The 22,500-nt window shown below is 46.5% G+C and overlaps 4 protein-coding genes and 5 non-coding genes across 16 annotated transcripts in view; 3 read left to right on the top strand and 6 right to left on the bottom strand.

Moving 5' to 3' along the window:
• Positions 1–3,980, bottom strand: part of vamp2 (vesicle-associated membrane protein 2) — a 10,846-nt gene extending 6,866 nt beyond the window's left edge. For both annotated transcript variants that reach the window (XR_010332644.1, XM_064353052.1), the window contains exon 1: positions 3,474–3,980. Coding sequence is in view for 1 of the 2 variants with exons in the window: in XM_064353052.1 (XP_064209122.1) it covers positions 3,474–3,475 (2 nt within the window). In the remaining variant the exon portion in view is untranslated. The remainder of the gene's footprint in view (positions 1–3,473) is intronic.
• Positions 3,981–4,408: 428 nt separating this feature from the next.
• trnal-aag (transfer RNA leucine (anticodon AAG)) lies at positions 4,409–4,490 on the bottom strand. Its single transcript has one exon. It is a non-coding gene; the product is annotated as a tRNA-Leu (tRNA).
• A 1,229-nt stretch (positions 4,491–5,719) lies between these two features.
• On the bottom strand, positions 5,720–11,282 carry aurkb (aurora kinase B). Its single transcript, XM_064353039.1, has 9 exons — positions 11,140–11,282; positions 10,188–10,226; positions 9,962–10,046; positions 9,682–9,727; positions 8,999–9,187; positions 8,541–8,679; positions 6,751–6,899; positions 6,358–6,532; positions 5,720–6,194 (listed from the first exon to the last, which is right to left on the bottom strand). The coding sequence occupies exons 1-9, from the start codon at positions 11,143–11,145 to the stop codon at positions 6,021–6,023; spliced, it is 1,002 nt and encodes a 333-aa protein (XP_064209109.1). The 5' UTR covers positions 11,146–11,282; the 3' UTR covers positions 5,720–6,020.
• Positions 11,283–12,074: 792 nt separating this feature from the next.
• On the bottom strand, positions 12,075–15,911 carry LOC135264258 (transmembrane protein 107-like). Of its 7 annotated transcripts, none has more exons than XM_064353043.1 (6): positions 15,661–15,911; positions 15,011–15,136; positions 14,779–14,846; positions 14,381–14,481; positions 13,964–14,060; positions 12,075–12,741 (listed from the first exon to the last, which is right to left on the bottom strand). In XM_064353043.1, the coding sequence occupies exons 2-6, from the start codon at positions 15,095–15,097 to the stop codon at positions 12,672–12,674; spliced, it is 423 nt and encodes a 140-aa protein (XP_064209113.1). In that variant the 5' UTR covers positions 15,098–15,136; positions 15,661–15,911; the 3' UTR covers positions 12,075–12,671. The 7 variants fall into 7 exon arrangements, with proteins under 7 accessions (XP_064209113.1, XP_064209118.1, XP_064209112.1 ...); XM_064353048.1 differs by having other exon boundaries at positions 15,011–15,131; positions 15,755–15,911; XM_064353042.1 differs by lacking the exon at positions 13,964–14,060 and adding an exon at positions 13,334–13,430 and having other exon boundaries at positions 15,011–15,131; positions 15,661–15,910.
• Positions 15,912–16,214: 303 nt separating this feature from the next.
• On the top strand, positions 16,215–16,347 carry LOC135264339 (U8 small nucleolar RNA). Its single transcript, XR_010332661.1, has one exon. It is a non-coding gene; the product is annotated as a U8 small nucleolar RNA (small nucleolar RNA).
• A 223-nt stretch (positions 16,348–16,570) lies between these two features.
• On the top strand, positions 16,571–16,652 carry trnas-gcu (transfer RNA serine (anticodon GCU)). Its single transcript has one exon. It is a non-coding gene; the product is annotated as a tRNA-Ser (tRNA).
• A 241-nt stretch (positions 16,653–16,893) lies between these two features.
• On the top strand, positions 16,894–16,967 carry trnat-agu (transfer RNA threonine (anticodon AGU)). The gene has a single exon. It is a non-coding gene; the product is annotated as a tRNA-Thr (tRNA).
• Positions 16,968–17,251: 284 nt separating this feature from the next.
• Positions 17,252–17,333, bottom strand: trnal-uag (transfer RNA leucine (anticodon UAG)). The gene has a single exon. It is a non-coding gene; the product is annotated as a tRNA-Leu (tRNA).
• A 1,735-nt stretch (positions 17,334–19,068) lies between these two features.
• The window catches only part of and3 (actinodin3), a 5,984-nt gene continuing 2,552 nt past the window's right edge, over positions 19,069–22,500 (bottom strand). The window contains 5 exon segments of the mRNA XM_064353040.1: positions 19,069–20,183; positions 20,186–20,362; positions 20,524–20,687; positions 20,861–20,905; positions 21,141–21,204. Coding sequence (XP_064209110.1) covers positions 19,587–20,183; positions 20,186–20,362; positions 20,524–20,687; positions 20,861–20,905; positions 21,141–21,204 — 1,047 coding nt within the window. The 3' untranslated portion in view covers positions 19,069–19,586.

Here is a 22,500-nt window from a genome sequence, read left to right as displayed (position 1 = left end):
GTGAGATTGTGGGGACCTGCACATGCACTCCCCCTGCCCAAGCCCCCCCTTCCACCCCCCACCCCCCATTGGTCAGTAGGCTATTCTGATGCCACGAGGGAGCAACAAAACCTCAAAAATGATCGCAAACACACACACTGCACCTACTCTGGAGCGCACACACACTCAGACACACAAGACACATGCAAACTCTCTCTCACACACACATTTCTCTAAGAGCTAACTTCAATACAAAACAATAAAAATTAAAACTACCAGCACGTACTTATTTGTGATGTCAAACGGGTGCACATCATAAGATCCCATAATAAGCAATTACATTATGAATAAAAAACGCGTTCATGCCTATTTGAAGAAATTATGCACGGCTGCAAGGTTAAACTCTAACCACCAGAGGGAGACAAAACCCTGTATAAAGGTCACCTTTAAGAGCACCCCCCAACCTCCACCCACTCATATTAATCCCCCCTGTAGCTGGCTTCAATCTTTACACGCTTAATCTACTCGCGTGCCTTTTTTCAGGCAACGTTGCCTCGGCCACGCTGGCTAAACCGGTGACACCAGGACGCCCTGCGCGCTCGGTGAACCTGCAAACGGGACCGTGTTCGGAGACGCGCTTCGGGAAGCCTCTTTCCGCGCTAAGATACTGATGGCGTTCGCTGGTGTTGTGTTTTCCGTCTCGTTTACACCGCGCTCTATTTTTAGACGGTAAATCCAGCCTTCGTCTCCTTTCACCTTCACTTACGAAATCTGCCATCATCAGCATCAGGGAAATTGGATGAAACTGAAACTGACGGACGGAATGCGTTGTCGACACGTTAATATTAACTGTACCCCGCAAACACCATGCCAAGCGCGCGAGTGGCATTCGCCGTTATAATAAAAGCAAGCAGCACGCCTCCGCCCCATCATAGAAAAACAGACAATTACGCGCGCGCATACACGCGCACAGGCGACAGTTCTCCTTGCATTGTCCAACACAGCCTGATTTGCCAGGAAACCGCCGAGATAGACGGCTATATTTGAATACACTCACATACACGACTTAAATTTCAATACACTCACATACACGACTTAAACCCCGACATTACGTTGGTCTACTATAGATCCCAGTCATACATAATTCTACTGTATAGGGTAAACACAGTATTAGAGGGCATTTTGTGGGCATCTGTGAATGCAGACTGCGACCTCGGCTAAGTGGATAAATCCGGTGATCTCGAGGGACACGGCGCTAGTTCGACTGGAGTGAATAGCCCACTGCTGGCGAGCAATAAAATATTAAAGTAACGAGTTGTCCAAGGATGCATTAATCAAAGGCAGTTACACTCGACTGGAAGATGGCGTGCAACGATATAGGCACAAAGATGGTTGTAGATTTATGAAGTGCTATTTATGAAGCGCAACAAGACACAAACAGGTGGATGGACGCGGGCTAGGCCTACATTAAAACGTGTCTTCAATCAATATCTATTTTTGTTTAGATACAGAGATTTTCCCGACCATTCTGTTGCTCGATTAATGTTTTCGGTTTTGTTCATTATTCAACAAGAGCAAGAAGCGATGAACGATTGATCGTGTAGGCCAGGCGTCCTGGGGAAAGGACCGTGCAGGTCAAACATGATTGCGCCAGGGATAAATCTCATACGATTTTCAGCAAAGTCGCAAGCCTTTGATGATTTCGTTTGAGGCCGTGCATGTCTATGTATCAAACAGTCCTTGGCAAGAAATTATAACAATTATTAATTTCTGATTTTTAAACGTTTTCCTCTCTTAGGTTGACCGTTCATGGCGTACACCATGTGGACGTGCTTCAGTTAGCTTAAAAATAAAATTAAATTCCCATAAAAGATAAAGACAGGTTTCCAAAGGGTTAATGACAACACCCCCATACCGTTCAACCAGGGCCACGTGGGAAAGGCGTCCATTCGAAAAGCGTGAATCATCAAAAATAATATAGTAATAAAATGATGCATTATATCATACTTATATACAAGAATGTTATATCAAGGGGTATAAAATGTACACAGAGCAATAGGCACTCTTTTGTCTCAAACAATCACATTTACATATATATTTCTTTTTTGTGGGGTTGGGGGGTGGGTCCTGGGGGGCTCGTATCGACCCCACTATCAGCACGTGAAAAACAAGCAGCAGTCAGAAATGAGCGTCGTTGGAATTCGTATTTATGAAAAGAGACGACGAGAAAAAAAAACACAGACGCACAAATTAATGGTCCAATAAGAAAAACAGGTATAACCTGTTTGAAAATTAAGACCACTATGTGTTCATCGCGGTAATATGTGAGCGCTTGTGTACAGCTAACGTTATCTGTGGACAGAGTGGGGAAAAGAGACCGTCACGGCCATCTTCTCTCGGCGAGGAACACCTGGCGCCCTGTGTAAACCATCGCTGTCGCGTGCGCGGCTACACGGAATCACGAAGAGCAGACGCACAGTCGCGATTACCCACCACAGTAGAAGTGTGTAATGTGTAAAAGCTGTCCTGGAATATCAACCTCGAAAAAATGATCAAAAACACCCCCACACCCTCATGTTTTAACCCAATATCATTTAGATAACCATTCCCATTAGCAGAAGAGCTATAATGTTCGTTAGACTAAACGTTTAAGTGTTAACAGAAGCAACACCCACAACGTAAAACGATGAATGCAAATAACTAGGCGTTAGTAAATATATATTAAACATACAGAATTGCATTATAATCATTTTCTATTAACGGCAATACAGTTGCTTATTGACGCTAGATCGCCACTAATGCAAATTCCCACGCACTGAATTGCGTTCGCAATGTGCATTGAACAGCCTATACATATGCGCACTTTGATTTACAAAATTTTAAATATGTAGCCTAACCAGATAAATAAAGGACCTATTCCCATCAAACCAGTCTAAACCGGTAAAACGCGTTTTCGCCCATGTCTGATACATAGGCGACACAACTCTCCGTTATACGTGGAAAAATGCGTAATATAATATTAAATACTGAATATTAAATAAATGATGAGTAAATATGTAGAAAATATCAAATAAAATACAGTGTCTGTGGGGGTAAGCACATGTAAACATGTCGGGATAAGAGATCTGTTGAACTGGGGAAAAGGCTATTTATAGCCTTTAGAATAAGCTACCCCAGACCAGTAAGGTATTTACACAAACATATAAATCACATCCTTTTGACAAATATAATAAACTGATCAATAAAAAGACAAATCTTTTATTTATACAAACCACCTAAACCTGCACAAACCAGATTGAACGGAGCGTCTAATTCGTGCAGAGGCAATTGCTCATTTATTTATTTATTTAGGCTACTCTCATCAGCCTTCTGGGCTCGCGAGCAACAGATAAAACGGTCCTTCTCTGAACCCTGAGCATGACAAGTGCATATTATAGAATATCGTGCAAACACGGACACAATAAATAATAAACAGGTGTAACAGTTGTACTCACATCTCGTATTGAGGGTTATTAGCGCGTGCTAGTCCACTCGGAAGGGAGCGTTAAATGGCTGAACCGTGGTTTGCCTGAACCGTGTCTCGCTCCCTTTCTCCTTCTCAGACCGAATCTATCCCCTGTTGGTTCTGAGGAAAGGGAGTGATTATGTTTACAGTCAAGATGCGTTTTCCCCCCTTTTGGTTATCGCCGTTCGGTGTATTTGGTTTCTGCCGCACCTCGCCCGTGGCTATTTATTCTGGCAGGACCGCTACTGCTGGTGTCCTCCGAGTCGCTATGTACATATAAAAAAATAGTCGGCTGCATTAAGGGAACAAAGATGGCTTGTTGACGTCATTCGTCATCCGGGAAGCTTCTCGGTTGGAAGGGGTGGTCATAAGGATGGCGAGAGGAAGGCGGCTATTGCGTCGCTGAAATGGCACACAGCATCTTACAGACATAAGGGAAGAGGGGCAAGGGGGATGTGTCGGTTCTAGATGTTGTGGAGGAAAAAATTCGAGTCCGGGGGTCGTATTGCACGCCGCTAAACGTTTTGGTTTAATGTGTGGAGAGATAGGATTCTCCAACCTCCAACAAAATGGCGGTCCTCGAAGGGGGTGGGGTGATAACCCTGCTGTACACCGAACAGACTATAGGATATGGACAAGTCGGTTTAGTGAAGCATGTGCGGTGTTCAGCGGTTGTGAGTCGGTATATGTACGCAGTCGTTAGTCGCCGTGGAAAACCAAACACTATGGTTCACTTTCACAGTCCCCAATACCCACATTTAAAATAAAAACGTGTAGGGTAGTCTACCGTAGCCTATAACATGTATGACATACGCCGGTGGAACTTACAATTTGCACAGTGCTTTTCTACAAATACCCCTTTTTTTGGTTAACGTTACTTATTATGGATTCAAATGTTTAATCGTAACGTAAATTGAAAAGTATTGGCAGCGGTGGGATTCGAACCCACGCCCCCGAAGAGACTGGAGCCTTAATCCAGCGCCTTAGACCGCTCGGCCACGCTACCTTGTCGCCATACTCTTTATTGGTTGGAATAAATAATTTTAGATAAAAAAATAAATAAAAATAACTAATGTGACCGACGTTAGGCGACGATAAAAATATGAATCAGCCATGTGTAAATAAACATTGCAAACGGTTGCCAAATGTACCTATAACGCTGGTTCCATAATTTCAAAAAGCAAAGATACACTTATCTACGTTATCAAAAAAACGTATTCACATGCACGTTAGGCTACTATTATGAACAGCTGGCTTAATGTGACTGGCCCGTTCTGAGCCTACTTGTTAAAATAGTTTCATTCTAGAATACTCCTTATGAGAGCGGTCACACACGCAACCACAGGGGCGCTGTAATTTTCACGTTTGTTCCCACAGTCGTTTCATCAATATACTGTATTACAATCATGCACCGGAACCTCTGCCCATATTTGGTCAAGCACGCAATCGTACGCGACCAATCCACTGAGAGAGAAGTACACGAGACTCGCAAGCAGGAAGACCCCCAGGGCAATTTCAGGCCTGTGCGGCTGAGAAAGACAATAAATAAAATTAAGCCAAATAAATAATACATGTTGACTATAACCAATGATGCGGGCGGTAATTCGGTCTACGTTTAAAATAACCGTGAGTAGAATGCAAACCGGCTGAATTCTGAGCCAAGCTCTCGGACCTGATAATACGGTTAATCACCCATAGAAGAGGACGTAGTAGTCGTCTTCAGCCAAATTTACGTGGAGTGTTCGAGGAACATCTCGACGGGAACTGTTAAACAGTTTGAAATGGACACCGGCCGTTGCACGTGTGAATTGATACAAGCTACAAGACTGCAATTGATACCCCTTTTCAACAACTAAAACGTGAATTTTAGGCAGGAATTTGGGTGTTAGTGTGAAGATAATGCCACTCTCCTCAATGGTGACTCGCGGAGTCAAGCATCCATCTAACGGTGAACAGCATCGGGTGAACCTAATCTGTTTGGGGGAAGGGGGGCAGGCGCCCGGCCGAAGCAATGAACGTTATTTATAGGTCTCGACTGAATGAGATTTGCCACGAGGCATTCCGCCATTCAGCGCCATTATTCCCTCAGAGCTCCAGGAACCGATCGTTTCGCGACGTGAAAATGTACAACGCATGCGTGGAGGCGGAGGGCACGAGACGGAGGGATCCACACCGCCAGGCAACGAGACTTGACCGAGCTTGTAATGCCAGTTTACAAAAAAACGATTAGCATGGTACTTTTTTTAAATTTTATTATAATATAAGTATATACAAACAGATGTGACAAAAAGAAAAAAGTAACATTATTTACAAAGTTTAAGATGCCACCCACAGATACTACCTTCCAATTAAAAATATACTAATTTCAGTAAATAAAAAAAGAAAAGAAATAAAATTTGATGTTTCCACTACTAGAAGCCCAGCTTCAGAGGCCAGTCATTAGGGAGAATGGCTCCCCTGCAGCTGCAGTGCCCGGAGGGATTGCCAGTTCACTCCCATACAGTGAGCCCGGGGCATTTCCACTCCGGGGTGAGGCTCAGGCCTTCTGCGGGGTGTAGACAGGCGGGAGGACCCTGCGAGAGTTGTTGCGCACCCAGGGGTGCTGCACGACGTCTTGCAGGCGGAGGCGCAGGGAGGGGCTGTGCCTCAGCAGCCGGGAGATCAGGTCCCGCGCCCCTTCCGACACCACCTTGGGGAACTGCAGGTCCACCTGCACCGGAGAGAGGGGGGCACACTTTCAGCTTCAACAGACCACAGCCCAGAGCGGCTCAGTCAGTAAATTATCTATAAAGTGGCTCAGTCAGTAAAGGCTCTCACCATGAGTGCAGGCCGGGCCCTACAGAGAAGCTGATTGGTCCACCTTGGTGACTCACCTTGGTGATGCGTTTGTAGGTGTCGCGGTGGCTCTCTGTCTCGAAGGGGGGGTTCCCCACCAGACACTCGTAGCAGAGCACACCGATGCACCACAGGTCCACCTTCTCATCGTGGGTGCGCCCCTCCACCATCTCAGGCGGCAGGTAGTCCAGCGTCCCGCACATTGTGCGCCGCCTAGGGGGGTCACAGACAGTGAGTCAACACACCACCCTTTTCATAACGCGCCCGCGAAACACACAAGCAGCGAGTCAGTCCATTTAAGAGGTTAAAGGTGAGCATTTAATTTACACCTTCATGCAACTTAGACAACAAATCAACATGAGCTTATAATAAATGTCCTACACACCGTGTGTGTGTGTAAGCGTTTGTGTGAGAGCGTCTGTGTGCCTTACCTGAGGGACGGCGCGTGGACAGACCAGCCGAAGTCTGCGATCTTGAGCTCCCCCCTGAAGCCCAGCAGCAGGTTCTCCGGTTTGATGTCGCGATGGATCACCTTCCTCTCATGGCAGTACAGCAGCGCATCCGACAGCTCCTCCATGTACTGCAGCAGGACAGAGACTAGCCTGTTAGCATTCGCTCCTCCATGTACAGCAGCAGGACAGAGACTAGCCCGTTAGCATTCGCTCCTCCATGTACAGCAGGACAGAGACTAGCCTGTTAGCATTCGCTCCTCCATATACTGCAGCAGGACAAACACTAGACCGTTAGCATTAGCTCCTCCATGTACTGCAGCAGGACAGAGACTAGCCTGTTAGCATTCGCTCCTCCATGTACAGCAGCAGGACAGAGACTAGCCTGTTAGCATTCGCTCCTCCATGTACAGCAGGACAGAGACTAGCCCATTAGCATTCACTCCTCCATATACTGCAGCAGGACAGAGACTAGCCCGTTAGCATCAGCTCCTTCACGTATTGCAACAGGAGAGAGACTAGCCCGTTAGCATTCGCTCCTCCATGTACTGCAGCAGGACAGAGACTAGCCCGTTAGCATTCGCTCCTCCATGTACTGCAGCAGGACAGAGACTAGACCGTTAGCATTCGCTCCTTGATATACTGCAGAAGGATAGAGACAAGCCCCTTAGCATTCGCTCCTCCATATACCGCAGGAGAACAGAGACTAGCCTGTTAGCATTCGCTCCTCCATATACTGCAGCAGGACAAACACTAGACCGTTAGCATTAGCTCCTCCGTGTACTGCAGCAGGAAAGAGACTAGCCTGTTAGCATTGGCTCCTCCATGTACTGCAGCAGGACAGAGACTAGCCTGTTAGCATCAGCTCCTTCACATTTCAGACAGGAGTGGATAGCCCGTTAGCTTGCCTCCATGTACTGCAGCGACAGAGTGCCTTAGCATAGTCTCCTATGTACTGCAGCAGGACAGAGTAACCAGCTGCCACTCATAAGCTTAGCGGACAGAACTAGTCCATAATCATCCCCGTACGCCGAGATGACAGCCTTCACAGTCGTTCATACGGGTACAGAGTGCCCGTAGCTCACATCCCCAACTCAGCATCAAACACTAGCTCAGACTACAGGAGCGCCACACGCACCAAATGCATGGACAGGAAACAAGTCTCCAGCCAGACAGGAAATGGGAACATGGGTGTAGATACAGGACAGCTGGCATTCAAGGCAGGAGGGAAATCCATGAGGAGCAGGGAAGTGTCCATGTGGACAGGAAGCCGACACAGGTAGAGGTGACCTCATCAGACCTGGGTTTTGTACTTCCAATGACCTTCGGTATGCACATATTGTACGTCGCTTTGGATAAAAGCGTCTGCCAAATTAAATGTAATGTAATGGGACAGGGAGGAGGGTGGAGGGTGTATTTAATGGGACAGGGAAGAGGGTGGAGGGTGTATGTAATGGGACAGGGAGGAGGGTGGAGGGTGTATGTAATGGGACAGGGAGGAGGGTGGAGGGTGTATGTAATGGGACAGGGAGGAGGGTGGAGGGTGTATGTAATGGGACAGGGAGGAGGGTGTATGTAATGGGACAGGGAGGAGGGTGTATGTAATGGGACAGGGAGGAGGGTGAGGTTGTAGGCAGGGAGGGTGAGGTGTTGTAATGGACGGGAGGTGTATGTAATGGGACAGGGAGGAGGTGGAGGGTGTAGTGTATGGACAGGAGAGTGGGGGGTATGTGTATGAGATGCTGGCACAGCCCGTTGCCGCTACTGCTTACCGTTGCCGTGCGCTGGTCGTCGAAGCGACCACAACGCTGCAGCTCCTTGTACATCTCGCCACGCGGGGCGTATTCCAGGATGAGGTACACTCGCGAGCGGTCATGGAAGTAGTTATAAAAGCGCAGGATGTTGGGGTGTCTGTTTGGGTGGGGGGGAGAACAGAGAACCCATGAGTTCCCCTAAACAATCATCCAGAATCTAGGCACTGTAGCATTAAGACTGGCAGTCACTAAGGGGCCTAGCCCAAACCATGAAAAACAGGCCCAGACCGAGGGGTGTCCAGATGCTTTTGGCCATATACTGTATAAACCATGCGTTTTAAAAGGGTGACTGCTCCAGAATAGTACAGGGAAGTGGTGCGAAATATCGCAGGTAACTGGTACAGAGCAGGTGTTTGGGAAGGCCATTTGAAAAGGCGATTGGTCTAGAACAGTACAGGGTGTAGCAGAACACTGACTTGAGGTGGGACTGGATCTCGATCTCCCTGCGCAGCTGGTGCTCCACCCCCTCCTTCTCCATCTGGGACTTGAAGAGCACCTTCAGAGCCACCAGAAAGTTGAGCTTCTTCTCCCGGGCCAGGTACACGTTCCCGAACTTGCCCTTTCCCAGGGGGCGGCCGATGTCGAAGTTACGGATGGAAAACTGCCTGCAGACGGATTCGTTTCGGGCTTTAGCGTTGCCGTCAACACACTCAACCCACAGTGTTCCCAATCAAAGTGAACGCACATTTCAGTGAATTTTCAACGCATTACAAATAAATGCAGCCTTTAAAGGATTGACTTTTTGTGCAATAGCAAGGGGGCTTTAGTGATGTAAACACACAGTTTTGAAAAAACCTGTAGTACATATACACTACAGCACTGCCTTGATGGACAAACCAGTGAGCTGTCCAATCTTACCATTATGAGCACTGATGTTATAAAACATAAGTCAGATACAGCCATCAACATGGCAATTAAGATGGATGTATGTCACTAACTGCAATGGAGGGTTTTTTGGAGGGGGGGGGGGGGGTTCTGTCTTCTAAAGGACAGTAGAATATTGTGAACACTAGCTGTGACCTCCAGGATGAACACATTTCCATGCACTTGCAGGTACGTGGGAGACCTGACTAAGGCTTCACACAAGCGAGTTACTCACGGTGCTGATTCAGATGCGCTAGGCTGCACCGCCACCCTTCCTGGTGCTGTAGAAAAACACAGAGCCAAATTCAGCACCGAACCTCAGAGCCCAACACGGCAATTCAAACCCTTATGGCAGTTGCTCAGCAAGACAAAAACGAACGACCAGACAATCATTAATGAGTAATTACTAAGTTCTGTCACGGGCATTCGTAGAAAGCTCAAGCTGTAAATAGCTACTAAATGGGTTCGTTTTTGTGACGGGTTATGCAGGAAGAGGGATATGGACGGGGACGGACCTGGGATGTTGAATCGGTTTCCGGTCTCCGATCCCGGGTTCTTTAGAACCCTCTGTGGACCCGTCTGCGCAGCAGGTGTGGTGAGCTGCCATGGAACAGAAGGAACATCAGAACATAACAGAAAAAACACGCAACTGTACAGAAATATTCAGTTCCAGGTTTCGTTACTCTTTCATTCATTCACTCACTCACTCACTCATTCACTCACTCGTTCATTTTACCATACCTGTCTCTGGGGCCCCTTGGGGTCGTAGTTCTCTTTGTTCTGCGTGGAATAAACGCAATAAATGCATAAACGTAAAAAACAAAAACAAACAAACAAACAAACAAAAAACTATACTTTATGCAACTAAACTCGCACCATCTTGTGGACCAACAGAAAAGACGCTTTATAAAATGGCAGAAATAAGATGCTAGCCGTTTAGCATGATGTGTCAAATAATACTCACACTTTAATCAACCAACATTAGCTGGCAAGGGATTTGTTTTATAATTGTAGCTAGCTAACTTAAGAGGCTGACATAAACGCAGCTAACTTTAGGCGATTGAAGAAAGTTTCAGAAACAGGTATGCAGCCAACTAGCTAACGTCAGTTTGTCATCAGAAATGTTAACGTTAGCAACGAGCAATTCGCTAGTTATGTTAGCTAAGGTTAGTAAACATTAGCTAGCTAGTTAGCCAACTCCCTGTTCGCTAGTTAACGGTGAGCAAACCAACAGATCGTTAGCATACAATATTTTAGGCGTTTAATGACACATATAACAAGCTAGTTGGCCATTTTAGCTAGATAGGCAACGTTAGGGGAGAACACGACGTTACGTACAGGCGGTCTGCACAAACAAAGAACATGAATTAGCAAGAGATTTTGAAAACCCTGAAAAATACAAACACTAACAAGTTAGCCAAATACTGGACTTTGTTTTCCTTCTCATTCTTGCAAACATGCCTCCCAGCCAAGATAATTTGTAGCACTACTAAATGAATGCAGCAACTCGTTAGCTGTATAGCAACAGCATTGGCTAGCGACCATTACAACCGGCCATATCCTCAAACGGACTAGCGAAGAATTTGCACTTAATTCAACTACTTTAAACATAAACGAGTAACCAGCATAAAGCACAATAAGCACCGACGACTACACTGACAGTACGATTAGTTCGTTTCAAACACTGCGTTACCTGCATATTGACACGTATTCCGTGCTGAAAAGATCCTTTAAAAACCCCCCGTCGCACAACGTCGTACAGCGCCAACTTTTTCAAACCCCGCGGTCCGCTGCAGCTATTGGGCTTCCTTTCAACCACGTGACGTGACACGTGACGGCGCATTTGCTGCTTCAATGGAATCAGCGCCATTCTGTTTAACAGCAAGGCTACATCAAAGTGCATCAAAGTTGTTTTCACTGTAACCACAGTTGTAATCCCAGAATTTAAACACTGTTATTTTTTCTTAATTAGATGCTTTTTAGAGAGATTATTTACCCTCTTCAGCCACATTGCGCCAGATATAACGTATCTTTAGATAGTAAATAATTCATCTAAACATGAAAAGCACCAAATTAAGAAAAATTAACAGTTTGTTAAAATTCTGGGATTACAATTGTGATTGGAATGAAAACCAACATACACAGGGGGGCCTGAGTTTGAGAACCACTGCTTTAATATCACCCTGAACTACAGTGACTACAGCGACAAACAAAGCAGCAAGTAACCTTTTTTTCTCTGCAATATGTACAGTATAGCCATACAATATGTGTGCACACTATGTACATAGAGGTAAAAAATAACAAACATTGTATTTTTATGGATAGTATGCCATTGGGAAAGTAAAGCAGATAAATCAGGAAAACACATTACAATGACTGAGTAACACTACATAGATGTGGTCAACCACACTAAATGGATGACAGAAGGTCATATTGTAACAGGAAAGTTGCTTATCTTGCACAAAGCTTTGTTAAATATATCCCATGATTGATATATTATAAATTTTAAAACACATCATCACTACAATAAACACAAAACAATAAAAGGACTCATGCTTGACTATGGCATCAATTGTATACAGTAGGTGTGCATAGGTTTAACTTGCAAATGAAACTGCAACAAAGGGAGGAAATTAAAAAAGTTTATTTTTCTTCCATTTGTACATGAGGATGAAATCAGACTTAAGCTCTTACACCACCTGTGTGCGGGAGGAGAGTCGTTTACAAACGTCAGAACATTTCTTACATTAGCTGAACTTTTCCATAGGAACAGATTATTCTAATTGGCAGAGATGTGAAAACTCAATCTTCCTTCGACAGGCCTGACCTTCCACAGGTGCGGCACAGTACCAACAGAAAAACTGCAGAATAACAAGACTTAGTAATGGGGAAAAGAATTAAAAAGGGAAGTTCAGGGATTTGGTCTGAGATAGCGGTCAAACAGGAAGCTGGGAATGCGACGGGAAGCCTGGTCCCATCGGGCCTGGAGGGGTGCGGCCTCGTGCCCCCGTCCCCGTCTTGGTGATGTACGCATGGTCACTGTCCGTCTACCTCCGCAGTGTAAATCAGCCTGGCACTCCAACAGCCCGGTGTGGACTTGGGAATGAAAGGGGTTATGGTGGCGTGGGGGGGCTCTGTAGAGGTGAGGGGGTTGGGGGGGGGCTTTGGGGTCTGATCCTGGTTCTGGAGGCTCTGTAGGTTCTGAACTTGAGGCCCGTGAGCTCCTCATAGCGGCTTCCTCTTCAGCCCAAATACCGCGATGAAGAGGAAGACTTCCACCAACGCTGGGAGTGCACTGAGAGAGAGAGAGAGGGAGGGAGAGAGGGGGAAGAGAGAAAGGTTGCAAGAAGAGATGGTGCTGTTTTTTGGTTGTTTTCATAAACATCAGGAAAATGTATTTAATACATTTGTCATTTCACTTGACACAATGTTACGCTCACAGCATTACTGTGTTTGATAAATATTACCCAAAAATACACTGACTTCACTACTTTTTATTTTGTTTGAATCTCTTCAACTCTCATTCATTAACCTCATTATTTCACAACATGTAATGAAAATGAGCAAACAAACTTCAGAATATATGCACAATATATAACTCCCTGAGTCAGGGTATGGACAGCGAAGAGCTTCTGCTAGCCTGCATAGCAAATCTGCACAGTGCTGATTATTAAGGCGATTAACTATTTCACCATTAATCAAGGAAAATAAAGTGAAAAAGTTCAGAGAAACTATTGGCTTAAAGGTAAAATATCACCACTTATTTTTTCAACTCAATTCTCACCACTGTGGATAATCCACAAAATTTGTTTTTGTAAATACCATTCTTATTATGATCAATATTATTATTATTATTATTATTATTATTATTATTGTTATTATTTTACCTGCAGAAGGCAAAAATGAACCAGTAAGTCCAGCACTCCCACTTCTGGAAGACGAAGAAGGACAGACAGACGGACGCGCTGCAGTGAGCAGCCAGAGCTGCCAGGGGACGAGGGTCAGGGAAAAGCACGGGCGCAATGCATTCTGGGTAGCAGGGCCGGTGGCCTGCACGTCATACAGCGTAATTACTGTCTTCTGACCAGTAAATACCCTTCAGCCCACATCCAACCGGCAATTAAGGCTCCAAATTTATTTTTTTCCGAAAGCCCCAATGAACCCGACTAGGCGGTTAAAAAAAAAACCTCGGAAGTGTCTGAGGAGTACAGGGTGTCCCAACCCAGCCGAAGCCCACCGTTCTGGGTAAATATATCGTAATTTAATGCTGTTTTCATCACGCACACTATTTTCCTCTGATGTGCACATTTACGCTCGTTGCCTAAAAGCCACACCAGCTCACAGGCCATCTCGCAAGACAGGCAGACGTAGTCGCCATCTTGAGTTTTCCAAAGATTGACGTGAACGCTTGCGAGTCGTAACCATGGAAATCTTTCCCATCGCTACCTTCCGTCCCGTATGACGGGAACGCAGCGTGGGCACAGACGCTAGGCCCGCTGGCACGCTGGCACACTGACCTGCAGAAGCCCAGGATCCACCAGTACACGTGGCAAGGCCACTGCTCAAAGAGGAAGAAGAGCAGAGACACAGAGGCACTGGCGTGGGCCGCCGTGGCTGTGGGGGGGGGGGGGGGGGTCAGGGAGCCATAACACACACTGAAGGGTTAAACTGACTGTGTGTGAGTGTTAAAGCGAGTGTGTACTGGTGTGTTAAAGAGAGGGTGTACTGGTGTGTGTGTGTGTTAAAGCGGGAGAGTACTGGTGTGTGTGTGTGTGTTTAAAGCGAGAGAGTACTGGTGTGTGTGTGTGTGTGTGTGTGTGTGTTTAAAGCGAGAGTGCACTGGTGTGTGTGTGTATGTGTGTACATGTGCTGGTGTGTGTGATAAAGCGAGTGAGCGCAGGGATGCACAGAGAGGGGCATTGTGGGAAGGATACACAGCAGGCTCTGGCTGGAGTTGAACATGGAAACTCCTGAGAAGAAGCCGGACAGCTCCACTGCAAACAGGCCCAGTGTCACGGACAGAGCCACCACCAGCCTGGAACACACAGCACGTACACCGTGATTGCACAGCAGGGTGTGTGTGTGTGAGCGAGTGTGTGTCTGTGTGAGTGTGTGTCTGAGAGTGTGTGTAATGTAATGTGTGTGTGTGTGTGTGTGAGTGTGTGTAATGTAATGTGTGTGTGTGTGAGTGTGTGTCTGAGAGTGTGTGTAATGTAATGTGTGTGTGTGTGAGTGTGTGTCTGAGAGTGTGTGTAATGTAATGTGTGTGTGTGTGTGTGTGTGTGTGTGTGTGTGTGTGTGTGTGAGTGAGTGTGAGGGAACGGTCTCTTACTCTGTGTCCTTGCTGTTAAACTCCTCCTGTGTGAAATCCAGAGGGAGGCAGGCCAGGACGTTACTCTCCTGAGAGCAACAGAAACGCAGTTTATGAGCAAACATGTTGTGACTTAGTGCTCGTGCCTACACCGACCCTTTTGGATGTTTAACATGCGCTGAAGAGCACTAGCCGGTGGTGGACGGACTGCAAGACAGCCTCTGGCGTAAAATAAACTTGTTTAAGGTCCTACCCGCGACCAGAAGATGGTGATGACGATGACCAGATGGGCCGTTAAAGTGAGAAAGCGTGCCGGTATCAAACTGTGCACGGCGGCCATAGCACCGCCGTCTAGTCCAGGAGTGGGAGAGCGGCTGCGCTTTGGACACAAAGACGGAAAAAAACAACTGTGAAGTGAATTTATAGTGTAATCGTAATTTACAAACAATACGAGCTACAGTTTTACAATAAGCAGCCAAAATGCAGATCGCTATTTTGTTGAAAACAGGAAACCAGTGTGCCAAAAAGTTTACCCACGAATGACATCAATCAAATCTGTCAAAATTTGTAATCCACAAATATGTCTAGCCTGCATAATTGTTACATTGTTACAGTCTGACTGGTATAGTAAAACGTGCAGTGTGCAGTGAATTAATCATATGGAGAGGTTAAAAGTGGTTAAATCGTGGCTAAAAACACTAACCGTTTCACAAATATAGCTAATGTTTTTCTGTGATAGACACTGCTCCTTTGCCGACTGTAAAATAGCTAAAGCTAGCTAACATGCGAGTTGGCATGCGACGATTGGTAGCAAGAATTAGCTAGATAATACCAGAGGATGAGACTGTGTAGAAATAACATGGTAAACGAATAAAAAACGAAGATGTTTAACATTGATATTACCGTGACTAGCTAAGGCATTCCGTATCTACAAGCCAAAACTGAAACGGCGTTTGACGAGTGTACTAAATAATAAACAAAAGCGTGCTAACGTTACCAGCGGGGAGTCAGACTCGTTGCTACAGCAACTGAACGTTCTATCGCGAGACTTCACATTGGAAAGTTTATAAAGTTCACGATTTAATTTGTTAACGCTTTATACTGGTGGTCGGGCAACAGACGTAAATACATATAGACAAAGTAGATCCAATGTTGATTAGGATTTCTTTGTTATTTAAAGTTGACTTGAACATACACGTGTTTTGAAAACGCACCAATCGGGACGCAGCTGGACCGGGATTATGATAATAAGATTGGCGCTGAGTTTAGGGAATTGTTTCTAGAATCTTTACGTGATGTATTGATGTGCTTTTACATTTACATACACACCATGTATTCGTGCAGCACATAGCCAACGCTGCAAAGACGTTTTTGACACTGACGTTTCATAAGTAAACCAACCATGGATGTACTCATAACCATTTGGAATACGCCAATGCCGCGCCAAAATAGACGTATCGTCAGTGAGGTACATCCTTACCTGTTACTTCAGAAATGGAGTTGCAGAACATGATGAATGGACTATATGACATGGTGATTATTATGTCTAGAGCATAAAGGACTGCAACACCCTTATGCTCCCATTCTGATTATCACTGACGATATTCTGTATGTTGAAAAGGAGAACAAATCAGATGCTCAGCAGCGCATCTTCGCAGTATTTAGTTTTGGATCTCGTTTAGTTCTTGTCCCGCTGTAAACACACGTTAAATGAAGTACGATTTTACATAACGGCGCAACTGATGTGAGTATGTTATAATATATTCATTATGTGATTTCTCGTTAACGTGTTTCGACGCCATCGGCGTCCATAGACGAGGTGGCCGAGTGGTTAAGGCGATGGACTGCTAATCCATTGTGCTCTGCACGCGTGGGTTCGAATCCCATCCTCGTCGGCTTGACTGCGTATTTTGTTGTCTAGTAAAGTTTCCAGATAAGTTTCCTCGCACGCAAAATATCAAGGTTAGTTGATTCACTAATGCACGCGTGAGAACAAAACGGAAGTTGATTTTCTGGAGATTGCGTAGATTGCAGCCTCTGAGTCTGGAAAGAACACAGCCTGTCATAATACACAAAATTTCAATCTACCTATTAGTGCGGGTTGAAAAACATAGAATAATGGCAAGTGAGCCGTGTGGCGCCGTGGCTTAGTTGGTTAAAGCGCCTGTCTAGTAAACAGGAGATCCTGGGTTCGAATCCCAGCGGTGCCTTTTGATGACCCTCAAAGCCTTTTAGACGCACCTTCAGCTAAATCGTTGGCCGAACTCCAGTAGCAGGCTCCTAGCCCTAATACATCTCTTCAGCAGGCGAGAGAAAGCCTGTAAGTACGTCAGTAGATAAACTTTATCATAGCATGATTACAGATGCAAAGCAGAAGGAGGATAACAATAGCAAAACGGACCGTGAAGAAAATTATTGCTGTATACTTACATCACATTCACAATCGTGAATTAGGAGTGACGAGAAAGGCTGGAATGTACATAAAATCGTCCAATGGCAGCGGTGGGATTCGAACCCACGCCTCCGGAGAGACTGGAGCCTAAATCCAGCGCCTTAGACCGCTCGGCCACGCTACCGATGCTTTTTTTGCTATAGTTTTTCTTTATTATTTATGGAGACGCAACCACTCACCAAAGCCTACATCGATAACAATAGCCGACATACCATATTTCGTTTGAAGTAAGCTAACGTCAGGATGTAGCCAATTGCGTAGTATGCGCGTAAAACTACTCCAAGTGATTTTCTACACACTTTTTACAGTAGGAAATGCTGGACAAGACTACAGTTCTGCCCTCTTGTGGCCAAAAGAAGAAACTATTCCTAGCTGTCATCAACCAGTACTGAGACAAGATGGCGGTGAGCAGCGATGATCAAATATAATTTCATAATTTCGTTGAGAATAAAAGTGTAAGACAATGGGTCACATCCACAAAAAAATATTACCTTGTAAACAAATTTAGGATACGCAAACAGTCATAATGAAGAAATAAATGTGACTATTTAAAGAAGGGTTCGTTTCTTTTGGTTTACTGTATGAGCTAACGTGATTTGCCACTCCATTTACCCCGATACCTTTTCAGTTGGTAAAAACACGATTTCATTTATTTAAAAAAAAAGAAATAATAATTTACATGAGTGATCGTGTATTATATATAGATATACAGTATATATTAGAAAATATAGAAAATTCCTAACCGTTACGCCACTGGGTGTCGCTGTTGCTTACAAGTTTTAATTTGCTCAACATTAGTGGTTTCACCCAGGCACATCGCACTGGTGTCACTCAAGAGCTGAGGCAGCTCCCTCTCACTGCCAACGCCTACCCCAACCAGCTAAACACCCTGGTCAATAGTCATATAAAAGCGCCTACCCCAACCAGCTAAACACCCTGGTCAATAGTAACATAAAAAGGCCTACCTCAACCAGCTAAACACCCCAGTCTATGACTCTTCTCATAACGGGTCATTAAAATAGGGCTTCTCAAATATTTTGAGCCAAGACCTAGTTAATAAGAGAATACATGTTCTGGCCTTACTGATGCTTAGCATCACTTTTTAACAAATATGTCATTTAAATATTTTTTTAAACATGTGAAAATTGCTTATACACTCTTATAGGTGCTGATTTTAATGTGACTGGTGATACTTTATTGGGAAAGCGGTACTCTGGCTGTGGGTTTGGGGAAAAACTACTTTAATGCTTCACTTCTCAACAACACATCCTTCCTGAAAAAATGTACACGCTGTGTGTGTTTGTGTGTGGAGCATGTGGTATGAGTGTGTGAATGTGTGTGTGTGTGTGAGGTGTGTGTCTGTGTGTGGTGTGTGGTGTGTGGAGTGTGCATGTGAGTGTGGCATGTGTATGTGTGTGTGTGTGTGTGTGTGTGTGTGTGTGTGTGAAAGCTGCTGAAGTGTGTTTGTTTTTTTTTGTCCAGGAAGTGAGAGGAGAGGTGGTGGAGGGTGGAGGTGTGGTGGGGGAGGGGCAGTGGAGGGTGGGTACAAGCACAGCAGGTGTCAGTTACTTGGGTATAAAACTTTTTAAGAGGCAGTAAAATTTCCCAACACAGATGCCCCCCCCCACCTAACCCTGTCATTACTCCTCTCAGCTCACTCTACACACACACACACATACACACACACACACATATAAACATACACACACACACACACACACACACACACACACAGTGGAGTAAAGACGCTTTAGAAGCACATTATGGGCTGAGCAGCACTGAATCTGCTGATTCGCACAGAACACACCTCCCCACACAGCCAGACGCTATAATAAGCACAAACCACTCAAACTAATAAAAACCACGTCAACATGTTCATTTATTTTTCTTCTCTTGTTATCAATCCAAATTCGATTTGGATGAGGGGTTTTGGCGATGTGTAGTAGTGATGAGGATGAGAGCTAACCGTAACGGTAGTGTGGGAACTCTGTGCTCAATCTGCTGCCGTGGAAACACACTGAGTGGCAGAAAGTATTTAAAAGACCAGCCCGTTAAAGCAAAACAGAACTGCATGTGTGTGTGACTAACGGCTCAGAGGTCAAAGGTTAAAATGTAAAAACCACCAGCGTAGCCGAAAGGGTAATGGGAGGACATCGCACACAGCCAGGACAGACACTTGCCGTACACCAAACACAGCACAGCCACAGCACCAGGGGCACTATACCGCACTGAAGTGTGTGTGTGTGAGTACGTGTGTGTGTGAGTGCGTGTGTGTGTGTGTGTGTATATGTGTGTGTGTGTGTGTGTGTGTGTGTGTGTGTGTGTATTCCCGCTGGTGTCTCTGTGGTTCTGCAGGCTCAGAGAAGGTACCGGTAGGTTACTCTGGGTCGGGGGCCGGTTTGGAGTACAGGTACGGGTCGAACAGCTCACGCCGATAGTCGTACAGGAAGGGGGCGGGTTTTTTATCCTTGCCGAGGGGTTTGGGTTCGAGGACGGGCGTGGCCTCTTCCTCCTCCTCTCCGCCCTCGGCCTCCGCCTCGGTCGGGGTCGGGGTCGGTGGGGGCGGGGGCGGTGGGGGCGGGGTCTTGGTTTTGACGGGCCGTGGGGGGTGGTCGATCAGACAGTCGGGGTCCCAGTACGGGTCGCAGTCGTACTCCATTCCCTTAATGATAATGGGAGCTGGGGGAGGGGGTGGGAGGGACTTTTTGGGGGCGGGGGGTGGAGGAGGAGGGGGCGGGGCAGGCGTGGCGGGCGGGGCAGGCGGGGCGGGGGCCTCCCCGGTTTTGGGCTTGCAGGCGGGATGGTAGCGTGGGTCACAGAGCACGGGGACAGCCCCTGTGGGCAGGTAGACCAGGTGAGGGCGGCACTGTGGGTCTGTGGGGTTACACAGGTACACCACGTCCGCCTGGGCCATGGGCAGGGGCGGGGGCGGGGGGGCCGGGGTGCTGGGCGGGGGCGGGGGGGGAGGAGAGGGGGGGCGGGGGTGCCGGCGGGTGCTGCAGCAGGCGTTTTGCAGGTCTTGTCCTTGGCCGGGTCACACTTGGTGGGCAGGAGGCCCAGGCTGTTCTGGTACTGAGACGCATCGGGTCCGTACACGTGCTCCAGGTGCCTCATCTGCTGGTACAGCATCCGGATCCGGTCAATCTCATACAGCTGGGGGGGCGGAGGGGGGCGGGTTAGGGTTACTGACAGACAGGGATACATTTCCTCACCCCTCACCCCCTCCACCCCTCCTTGTCTCACCCCTTCCTCTCTCTGTCATCCTCTCCCTCCCTCTCTCCCACGCCCCCTCACCCTCTCCCTCCCTCTCTCACCCCCTCGATGTGCCCGATGTTGTTGTAGTATTTGTAGTAGGCCTGGAAGTCGGGCGGGTTGCGGTGCCATTTCGGGTCGATGTGCCGCTTGGGCCGTGGGCGGGACAGGAAGCCGTGGGCCTGGTCCGACTCCACGCTCACAGCACCGAGGTCCGGGGGCGGAGCTGGAGGGAAGGGGGAGGAGTTACAGCTTTATTACAGCCTGGTCCGACTCCACGCTCACAGCACCGAGGTCCGGGGGCGGAGCTGGAGGGGAGGGGGAGGAGTTACAGCTTTATTACTGAGACTGCAGTGAGACAGAACCACGCCCTGAGCGTACTACAGACCCACAGTTTACCTCCATTTTGTGTAATCTTCCTCAGAGAAGAGGCTTCCAGAAAACCTGTAAACAGAGAGAGAGTGACACTTATAAACCGACTGTACTCGCCCCCGCCCTCCAGTGTCCCCCTCTTCTCAGCGACACAGAGGAAGAACTTTTTAAAATGAGTGAGAAAGAGAGACACAGACTCAGGCAATGCCAGAGACACAGGTATGCTCCAGTCACAGAGGGAGAGAGAGACCAAATGCTTTAGACTGATGGAGGGAGAGAAGAGGGAGAGAGAATGCAGTGGACTAACCTGGCTGGAGTGTCAAACAGCACAGCGCCCCCACCAGGGCTATCTGAGAAATCATTCTCTCCACCTGCAATCCAATCGACCAATCAGAGAATTAATTTACCTGACCAATCAGATGCAGTAGTCATTCATCACCACTCAGGCAGAGTGCTCCTGATTGGCTAAGCACTTTCATCCTGCTGTTCCCAGAATCCAGAACCTGCAGCTTTTGGAGCACGAGCCCCTCCCCCGGTGGGAAGAGGACCAAACCCATCATTTCACATCCTCTAACTCTTCATTTCACATCCTCTAACTCTTCATTTCACATCCTCTAACTCTTCATTTCACATCCTCTCACTCTTCATTTCACATCCTCTAACTCTTCATTTCACATCCTCTAACTCTTCATTTCACATCCTCTAACTCTTCATTTCACATCCTCTCACTCTTCATTTCACATCCTCTCACTCTTCATTTCACATCCTCTCACTCTTCATTTGTACTGTAATTACGGCGAGCAGCTGGACTTGCACAGACAGAGCGAGCGAGTGGTTGGTCTCAGCACAGGACGAGCCGGGGGGGGGGGGTTAATGGGTTCTACATCATTACACAGGAAACAGTGACTGCATTAATAAAGCTCATCAAAGCTCAAACGGAACACCCTGCCACAGGAAACAGTATCGTCCAACAGTACGCAGCGATGATTCCAACCAATCACAGGCTGCCCCAGCTGTAACTCTCCATGTCTTTTCCTCTCCCTCCTTCCTTCCCTCGCTCCCTCCCTCTCTCTGCTCTCTGTGTTGATCAAAGGACCCCTTTACTACACACATCTGGTGAACGGCCCCCCAAACCCCCCCCCCCCCCCCGGCCCCCGGAACCCCAGCCCCAAATTTCTGTAATGAGAGTGGCTACTTAACCAGGCCCAGCAGGCCAATAACCTGGAGTTTTACAATTGCAGGCAAACTGACAGACTGCTACCGGGGAAAAAAAACCAGCCCTGAATTTCTCCCAAACCACAGCACATTTACATCACATATAAAACATATAATAGAGTAAACCATCTATATATCATTTATTAAATAAAATAGTATGTTTCTTTTTGAAAATTTGTGATTATAGGTAACTTACATGCAAGTGCAAATAAATCTTAAACAAGCAAACAAACGCTGGAATAAACCAAAGCAACCTTGGCCAAGACGGCGGGTACTAACAAAAAATAAATATAAAGTTTTCAAAGAATCAGTCAAAGAATAGTGATTATTATGGTCAAGTTATGACGAGTAGATTTGTTAGTTGCTGTCTTCCAAGGTCTCCGTTATAATTAATAAGTTACAGATTTTAAGTTAGTAAAAAAAGTCTGATTCAAGTTCACAAAAGCCTATTA

Source organism: Anguilla rostrata, chromosome 9 (assembly GCF_018555375.3).
Source record: "Anguilla rostrata isolate EN2019 chromosome 9, ASM1855537v3, whole genome shotgun sequence".
NCBI lineage: Eukaryota > Metazoa > Chordata > Actinopteri > Anguilliformes > Anguillidae > Anguilla > Anguilla rostrata.
This window is presented reverse-complemented; position numbering and strand designations above follow the sequence as displayed.